Here is a 9,915-nt window from a genome sequence, read left to right on the forward strand (position 1 = left end):
AACAGCAAGGTTGATAGTGACACTGATGGTAGATTGCCGATAATACACAGACAGTGTTAATATTATATTTTTATATTATATTATGATGAAAGTGTGTGACATAATCAGTCTGAAGGTGAACATTTTGAATTTTCATATTATTTTCTGAAAGGATACGCTCCCCAGATCATTTTCATCTTTATTTGAAGTAAATCGGGTGATTTTTCATGACGTTATGGTCAGATGTATGGGAAAGATATCCAGCAGCTTTTCTCCAATTTCATACTTTTTCAACTTGACTAGCTGTAATAAAATATTTAGAAGTGAAATTAGCTTTGATGTTTCCCGAAGATTTACACTAATTGTTGATTTAATCATTTATGACAAGAACTCATTTTTGATAACAATTTACCTTCTAACTAAACTTGGCAATATCTCAGTTCAAACTTTTTCACCATCCAACTATAATGTCATTCACTGTAACTTAAATATTATATTTTGTTGGAGGGTGGACTCGCTGTTCAAACTGTTACCAGTCTTGATATGTTCGGCTATGTGGTCTTGTGGTATGACACTCTCTTCCGGATCGGAAGGTCCTGGGTTCGAGCCTCGCTCAACGCATAGTTGAGTACTTGGAAAAACGTTCTTTACTCACATTCTCTCACCGTACTCAGGTGTAATATTAGTAAACTGGCCGTCAACAGCGTTGTCTCTGTCGGAAAAAATGTAATATAGGCGTTATGTCCCGTCCTATATGTTAAATATTGCTGTTGTCTGAAAATGGTATTATGTCTGGATGACCTTTTATCGAATAAAGTTGAGAAAAAGTGTGGAGCGGCATCTTGGCGAAAACTCTCACATCTTGGGCGTGGGGTTCCCGAAATCATTTTAAAACTATAAATTCAATTAATCAACATCTGAACCACTTCGATATAGCACTGTTTAAAGACTATGGGTCGCATATTTAGCATCGGGTTAATCTTGCTTGGCATCATACCGTCTAGGGATGATATCATGGGTCACAATCGTTATTTGAGAATATGGCTCACTTTTAGAAATGGAGGATATACGACATGCTCGTGCATGTGTGTGTGTGTGTGTGGGGGGGGGGGGGGGGGGGCGGTGGGTGGGTCTTGGCATCATACCGTCAAGGGACTATATATGGGTCACAATTGTTATTTGAGAATATGGTTCAAATGGAGGATATTCGACATGCTCGTGCATGTGTGTGTGTGTGTGTGTGTGTATGTGTATGTGTGTGTGAGTAGGTGCGTGGGTGGGGGTGGGTGGGTAGGTGTGTTTGTGTTTGTGTTTGTGTGAGTGTGTGTGTGTGTGTGTGTGTGTGTTGGGGCGGGCGGGTAGATGTGTTTGTGTGTTTGCTTGTGCAGTGATGAGTGTGTGCCCAAACCCTCCAAAATTAATTCTTAATCACCCACCACGTTACAGACAGACCGATATCAAAATTCAATCGAGGTTAAAACCTATTTTTTCTTTTGGAAACTTCTGTTTTACACATACATGATCTTCAGGTGTTACACAATCATTTATTTATTCTTTTGATTTAGGCGATCCTACCCGATCATGTTCAAGGTTTTCTGATTGATGTTTCGAACTCTTGGCAAATTTTATAAGTCTTTGAAAGTATGAGTGATTGATAACGATCGTCATTCGTAATTCATTATCGCTGGGATGTCTGGTGTAAATTGATTGAATTCGTTGTTGTTGTTGTGATGATTATCGCCATATTCATATTCTTTACGATCATCACCAATATTGTCATGGTCTAATGAGTGTTCAAGATCTAACTCGACTACATTCATGAAATAAATACATTAAAAAAATTCCCATTATTCATCCCATAGGGGATATTTTGTCTCTAGGGTCTATTCCAAGGGAAGACTACTGGAATAACCCAGGCGTTAGCCGCAGTGCAGCGCCGCAAATTTAGCTCGGGCGAGGTGACTTGCTCAAAGTCACACAGTGTCGCGACGGGCGATCGAACTCGGTACCTTTCGGGTACGAAGCAAAGACCGTTCCACTGAGCCACGCTGCAAATAAAGATGTGACAAACAAGGCCCCTAGAATTTATCAATTACTTTTAAAAAAAAAGAACAAATCACGAGTTGGTTTAAGATGATGTGTATATAGAAAGATGAAATTTAATGAAAATGAATGTTCTTGCAAAAAAATAGTGATCACAGTTACAAATGATGACACGACAATATTACGTAACTTCTGTGATCTTGAAGGTAATGTTGTACATACGACTTGTGAGGTCATACTTCCAGACAGAGAGTACTTTCGGCCGGCAAGATCCGGATCCGACAATCTCGACAATGTGTTTGTTGCTGGTTAGAGGTGACCAATGAAGCACCGGCATCCTGATATAGTGGAATCAAATGATGGAGTTTTCCGATAGTAAGAGATATATATCATCACCACCAAAAAGAACAACTACCACCGCCCGCTACTATCCACACCACTAAGATAATAAAAAAAAAACCCCAACCCCCCCCCCCCCCACTCCTCCCATTAAACCGACGACTGTCAATCACACAACAACAGCGCATTGTCCATGGAATGAACTCGTATCATAATTGATTCACACTCTATTTGTCTCTGAATCCCATCAAAGGAAAACTGGTGAAGGATCTTTTAAAAAAGAATTTATCGAATAAAAAATTTAAAAAACGATGTCAAAAACATTGAATTACAAGAACGACTCAGTCTAGGGGCGTCTATTTTAACACATAATCTGAATTTCGTCAAGATAAAAAAAATGAGTCACCATCCAAACCATGTCACCATCCAAGCCATGTACAGAGTCAGGTGTCACCATCCAAGTCATATTCACCATCCAAGCCATGTACAGAGTTGTCATCATCCAAGCCATGTCACCATCCAAGCCATGTCATCATCCAAACCATGTCATCATCCAAGCCATGTCACCATCCAAGCCATGTCATCATCCAAGCCATGTCACAATCCAAGCCATGTACAGAGTTGTCACCATCCAAGCCATGTCACCATCCAAGCCATGTCACCATCCAAGCCATGTACAGAGTTGTCACCATCCAAGCCATGTACTATCCAAGCCATGTCACTATCCAAGTCATGTCACTATCCAAGGTATGTCACCATCCAAGCCATGCCACTATCCAAGCCATGTCACCATCCAAGCCATGTGACTATCCAAGCCATGTCACCATCGAAGCCATGTCACCATCTAAGCCATGTCACCATCCAAGGTATGTCACCATCCAAGCCATGTCACCATCCAAGTCATGTCACTATCCAAGCCATGTGACCATCCAAGCCATGTCACTATCCAAGCCATGTCACCATCCAAGCCATGTCACTATCCAAGCCATGTCACCATCAGCCATGTCACTATCCAAGCCATGTCACCATCCAAGCCATGTCACCATCCAAGCCATGTCACTATCCAAGCCATGTCACCATCCAAGCCATGTACAGAGTTATCAACAGACACGAATGAATTATCGTATCGTATACTATCGTAGTCTGGAAAAAAATCCCACATATTTAATAATTAGCCCCGAAAACTCCTCCTTCAAATGTCGGTCGATTTAAATGACCCTCAGCTTGGCAAAAACTCTCAAACCTGGGACTTCGCGAAGTCTTCTTTAAAGTCCCAGGTTTGAGAGTTTTCGATCGATATTTGAAGAACGAGTTTTCTGGCCAAATTTTTAAATAATATGTGTTTTTTTTTTCCCAGAGGACGGCAGAATAATCTTTGAATATTTCATGAAAGAAGGAATGTGGATCTTATCACCACAGAGAACTGTCTCATGTTAAAAGGTCTGGATTAAACAAAAATTATACCTTTTGAAGACACCCACACACACAAACCCAAATACACACACACACACATACACTCTCTCTCTCTCTCTCACACACACACATACACACACAGTTACACTTCGGCGAAGTCCCAGGTTTGAGAGTTTTTGGCAAGATGAGGGTCATTTTAATCGATCGATATTTGGAGGACGAGTTTTCTGGCCAAAATTTTAAATACGTGTTATTTTTTTTTTCAAGGTACGAGTGGCTGTAATGTGTTGAATGGATATTGATTAGTAAATACTTGTATTTCTTCAAATCAAACGCTTCAGGCATGAAATGCCCGTTTTTCTTATTTTTGATGGTGTTATGATTGTATAGTAGGTACTCATTGAAAATGGTGGGTGGTATTGTTGTTGTTGTTGTTTTTATTATTATTATTATTATATTATATATTATTATTTATTATTATTATTTATTATTATTATTATTATTATTATTATTATTATTTTATTATTATTATTATTATTATTATTATTATTATTTTATTATTATTATTATTATTATATTATTATGATTATTATTATGATGATGATGATGATGATGATGATTATTATATGATTATTGATTATTATTATTATTATTATTATTATTATTTATTATTATTATTATTATTATTATTATTTATTATTAATTATTATTATTTTATTATTATCATCATTATTATTATTATCATTATTATTGTTATTATTTTTTTTACTGTTATTGTCATCACTGTCATTGTTATTGCTACGTGACCTGATTATTAAAAATTCCTATTCTAATAACATTTCCTGGGTAGCTCTCACCGGGCGTTTACCGATATTTTTCAGGTCGTTCTTATTTGATGCTTTTGTTTTTTTGATCAAGTTTGATCTCTCAATACATGACATGCCGCCAATGTTTCCAGTTCACTATAAAATAGGTCATGTGTTTGTTCAGTTTTTCTCCTCCTGAGATTTTATTAAAAAGAGTGTTAGTAAATTATCGGATAGAATCATTTCACATGAGCATTGAGGGGGTCCCGATAGCTCAATTGGTAGAGCACTCGCTTCATACCTAAGGGACCGAGATCGATCCCAGGTGCAGTGGATATTTTTTTTCTTCTGATCCCCCTGTCTAACCAGCAGTGAACCGGTAGCTGGGTCTGTTAGATCTGGCAGAACGTACTAGCGTCCTATCCAAAGGATAGCAAGCAGTTGTTATTGTCCGTTTCACGCTAAAGAAACTGGGATAAACTCCGGCTCCATGGGCTCTAATGGCTCTAAAGGACTAATTTTTAAAAAAACTTTTAACACTTGTGTTGACAGAGGGTATGAATATGTCATGTTAATGTTGTTGTATTAACATTGACATTGGTTTAATCAATATCTAAAACTTACCACAGAGGAAACATAAACATTCAGGCCCTGAGGGATAGAGATGACCAAGGCTGAAATAAAATGAAAGCTGATTTTCCAAAACTCGTTAAGTCGATTTTTCTACTTTTTGAGATTTTCCATCCATGAGATAAATTGAAATGTAAATGTTATATGAAACCTCAATTGCCAAAAAAAAATAAAAAATAAAAAAAAAAAAAAAAATAGAAATCTTTACATTTGTTTGAATTTGAAGTTTAAATATGATCAAATAATAGACCGAATGTGCGGCCATGTGGTCTAGTAGTATGACACTCGCTTTCGGACGGAAGGTCCTGGGTTCGAGCCTCGCGCTCGCGCATAGTTGAGTCCTTGGAAAAGACTCTTTACTCACATTCTCTCACCGTACTCAGGTGTAAAATGAGTACCTGGTCGTTAACAGCGTTGTCTTTGTCCGAAAAATTGTAATATCGCCTTAACAGGCGTTATGTCCCGTCCTACATGTTAAATGTTGCTGTTAACCAGGGACCCCTTGTAAAGCGCTTTGAGCACATTTAGTGGATATTGCGCTATATAAAAGCTCATTTTATTTTTTTATTTTTTTTTATGAGAAATTTTAGAGGACATAATCCTCAATATCACATAATGGGGGGAGGGGGGGGGGATACGGAGTTAGGGAGTTTTGGAGAATAACTCTTCAAATGACCCTTCGCCTCAAAACGGTATTAAGTCGGGGTGCTTAAGATGTTGAAAATTGAATTTATAGCCAGAAATATCAGACTTGTGTTGAGTTTGTATGTTTTATTGAGGCGATTGGATACCATATTTTAGGGTGCTAATGACAACAGTTTGTATTTTTGACCAATTTTAACATTAAATTCACCTTTAAAGCATCTGGTTCGTTCCAACATAATACCGTTTTGAGGCGAAGGGTCACATATAAGGAACCGCGGAAATGTCTTTGTGTTACCCCAAAAATTCATGAAAATATGATTTCGATGCTCACAACAAATTCCAAGTCCTCCGAAAACCATCGGCATAGCCATAGAGTTTCGAAGTGACAATACGCTTCAACAGAGGTAACGTCACTTCCCTCGTAATGACGCATGGTAACTTAGTAACTGGCTCTAAACAATAGGAACAATGGCGGACGCCTTTATGAAATGTTTCTCCGACGAGCATACAAGCGTATGATTTGACTTTTACACATTCTGATCCCAAGACATATGAAAAGTTCTAGCCAGCATGAAGAATAAAAAGTACAGATTTTCTTTGTTTAGAACCACGATGGCCGCCGTTGTTGGGCGACGTGACATCAGACTATTGAATCCAATTGAGTATGGAGGATGACATCTTTTTCTGTCCAAATAATGCGCGGCCGACTATGTGGTCTTGCGGCATGATACTCGCTTTTGAATCGGAAGGTCCTGGGTTTGAGCCTCGCCAGGTGCATAGTTGAATCCTTGGAAAAAGGCGCTTCACTCACATTCTCTCACCGTGCTCAGGTGTAAAATGAGTACCAGTCATTTAACAGCGTTGTCTCTGTTTTAAAAAAAAAAAGTAAAATAGCTTGTATATAGTGCACTATCCACTAAACGTGCTCAAAGCACCTTATAAGGGATCCCTGGACAACAGTAACTTTTAACATTTAGGACGGGGCATGACTCCTGTTAGGCGATATTACAATTTTTAAACAGAGACACAGTAACACACATTTTAGTCACCTGGAACAACTACAAAAGACGTCTAACTTCTACGTCATGGCACAAGACCGAAGGGCTAGAGCTGGTTCGGATAAGTAAGTAAGTAAGTAAGTAAACAAGGACAACATTCTACACATGAGTACCGTGAGAGAATGTGAGTAAATAGCCTTTTCCATGGACTCAACAATGCGCCGAGCTATAGGCTCGAACCCAGGAACTTTCGATCGGAAAGCGTGTCATACCAATAGACCACATAGCCGCACAGCAACTAGAGACTGGAGCCCTAAACACAGACAGGAAATCAATATTTATCGAAGGAATTGCTTTCTACACTTCCTCCCTTACTCCCTTACTTGTTATTGTAGATGGTGCTGTAATTTTTAATGCCTTCATAAATTATTGGATTCTGATGGGAGCCTACGATCAAAACACATCAAATATTAATAGACAAGAATTTATATGATGTGGTCTTGTGGTATGACAGAGGTCCCAAAAGCTCAGTTGGCAGAACACTCGCTTCACACGCAAAGGGGCCGAGATCGATCCCAGGTGCAGTCGAGATTTTATTTGCCCCCCCCCCCCCCCACATCCCAGTTGTCGTCCCATCAGTGAAGGGTAGCTGAGTAGTTAGATTTGGCGGAAAGTACTTTGCGATAGTCTAGCGTACTATCTAAAGGATAGCAAAACAATTGCTATTGTCCGTTTCACGCTATAGAACCCGGGATAAAGTCCGAGAAGCGTAAGCTGTAAAGTATGCTATTTCCTGTATGTGCTATTTGTTTACATGTGGACTACATCTTGTTTCATCCAGAGGCCGGAGAGCGTTATAGTTTAACTGTTCGCTCATTGAAAAGTTCGGGACTTGTCGGCCAGCTCGTGGGTGATCCCCTAAGAAGAGAGTCTACATGATTGGTACGGAGTTTGATAGCCATATTTTTTGTGGCTGGATGGCTCAGATGCTAGTGCGACTGCTCGCTGATATATATATATATATTATATATATATATATATATATATATATATATATATATATATTATATATATATATATTATATACATTTTAATTATAGTTATTATTAAAATGAGCTTTTATATAGCGCAATATCCACTTAACGTGCTCAAAGCGCTTTACAAGGGGTCCCTGGTCAACAGAACATTTAACATGTTGGACGAGACATGACGCCTGTTAGGCGATATTACAATTTTTCGGACAGAAACAACGCTGTTAACGGCCAGGAACTCATTTTACACCTGAGTACGGTGAGAGAATGTGAGTGAAGAGTCTTTTCCAAGGATCAACTATGCGTCGAGCGAGGCTCGAACTCAGGACCTTCCGATCCAAAAGCGAGTGTCATACCACTAGACCACATAGCCGCACAATTACTCCTATTACTCCTACAGATCTGTTTCTTGTCACTGGGACAATCAACGGGAAGTGTGTGTAATCGTTATTGTTGTTTATGATTGTGTGTTGTTGTTTTGGTGTCGAGACTATTATGGTGGTTGGAAGGTGCATGCAATGTGAAAGTGGAATTGAAAGTAGATTGTTGTATTTTTCTAGAGTCGTGTTTATGGAGGTTCGTAATTACATAAACGTTGTTTGTTTCTATTTCTGCATGAGGATGTTAGTTCGTTTCTTCTGTTGAGTGTTGCCATGTTCGGTTTTGTGATGATGAAGAATTTTTCTTCTCAGCAGATGTTGCAAATCTTAGAAGAGGGGTAGTACGACTGTGCTCTGGAGATGATTTTCCATGTGATGGAACAACACACAATCATAAACAACAATAACGATTACACACACTTCCCGTTGATTGTCCAAGTGACAAGAAACAGATCTGTAGGAGTAATAATAATTATAATTAAAATGTTTATAAATAACTCCTTGTATCAAAAAGTTGAGCACTATTATTTCATGGTTTTTGCTTTTATTATATATATATATATATATATATATATATATATATATATATATTTTATATTTATATATATATATTATATATATATATATATATATATATATATATATATATATATATATATATCTTTCCCTCTCTCTCTCTCTCTCTCTCTCTCTCTCTTTCTCTCTTTCTCTCTCGGTGTCGTGTCAGCTAGATCCCATGTTTGACACTGACCCTGTAACTTCTTTTTCTCTGTTTCCACCTGGCATTTCTCCATACCCTATACTTCACTTCATTATTGAAATACGTGCCCGATCCACACTTTTTCTGAAAGTACAAAATTTTATTACTCTAGCCTCATTTTATAAACTCCATCCACTTTGTCTAATCCCCAGCGATGGTTCATCGAGGCGCTTGTCGACTTGTTCGACCAGGAATCCGAATACGTCATCGACGTCATAGAAGACTGCCGGGATGACATGAGAGATCTTGCCGACTCCTACAGAGATGAGGCCGAACAACTTCGAGCCGCTTCTAGGCTACTACGTAAGTGGAAACTAGAATAATAATACTGATAGAATAATATACGATTCTTTCATCGCTTTGTATTTATTAAACGAATTATTTTTATTGCGCCTAATAACACTACGATCTGCCGAACAACTATGGGCCGCTTCTAGACTACTACGTAAATGGAAACTAGAATAGTAATAATGATAGAATTATACTATAAGATTCTCTCATCTCTTTGTATTTATTAAACGAGTTATTTTTTATCGCGCCCAGTAACACTACGAGCTTGCGAGTATGTGTTTTTGCTCGATAAAAATATAACGAGTTTAATAAATGCAAAGAAATGAAAGAATACGTTTATTCTACCCCTCTATGACAGATTATTAGATATTTTATAATCAAATGTTATGGTATTAGTACTTCTATTCTCCATAATTTGTATATTTCTCCTTTTGTTGAATGATAATTTGACCCGAAACTAAAAATGTTGGATTTGTATTCTTGCGCACCAAAATATTATTTATAAATTACCAATTTTTTATTCAACGCGTTCAAAGCAATATTCAACGATTACGTATTTACTAAGAAATGATAGGGTTTTCCAATGGGGGGGGGGGGGGG

The 9,915-nt window shown here is 37.9% G+C and overlaps 1 protein-coding gene across 1 annotated transcript in view; it reads left to right on the forward strand.

The window, feature by feature from the left end:
- The window catches only part of LOC144965136 (uncharacterized), a 58,170-nt gene that overhangs the window by 36,230 nt on the left and 12,025 nt on the right, over nt 1–9,915 (forward strand). The window contains exon 3 of the mRNA XM_078900116.1: nt 9,177–9,327. Coding sequence (XP_078756242.1) covers nt 9,177–9,327 — 151 coding nt within the window. The remainder of the gene's footprint in view (nt 1–9,176; nt 9,328–9,915) is intronic.

This window comes from Berghia stephanieae, chromosome 1, assembly GCF_034508935.2.
Source record: "Berghia stephanieae isolate SIO BIC M18660-M18661 chromosome 1, UCSD_Bste_1.3, whole genome shotgun sequence".
Classification (NCBI taxonomy): domain Eukaryota; kingdom Metazoa; phylum Mollusca; class Gastropoda; order Nudibranchia; family Aeolidiidae; genus Berghia; species Berghia stephanieae.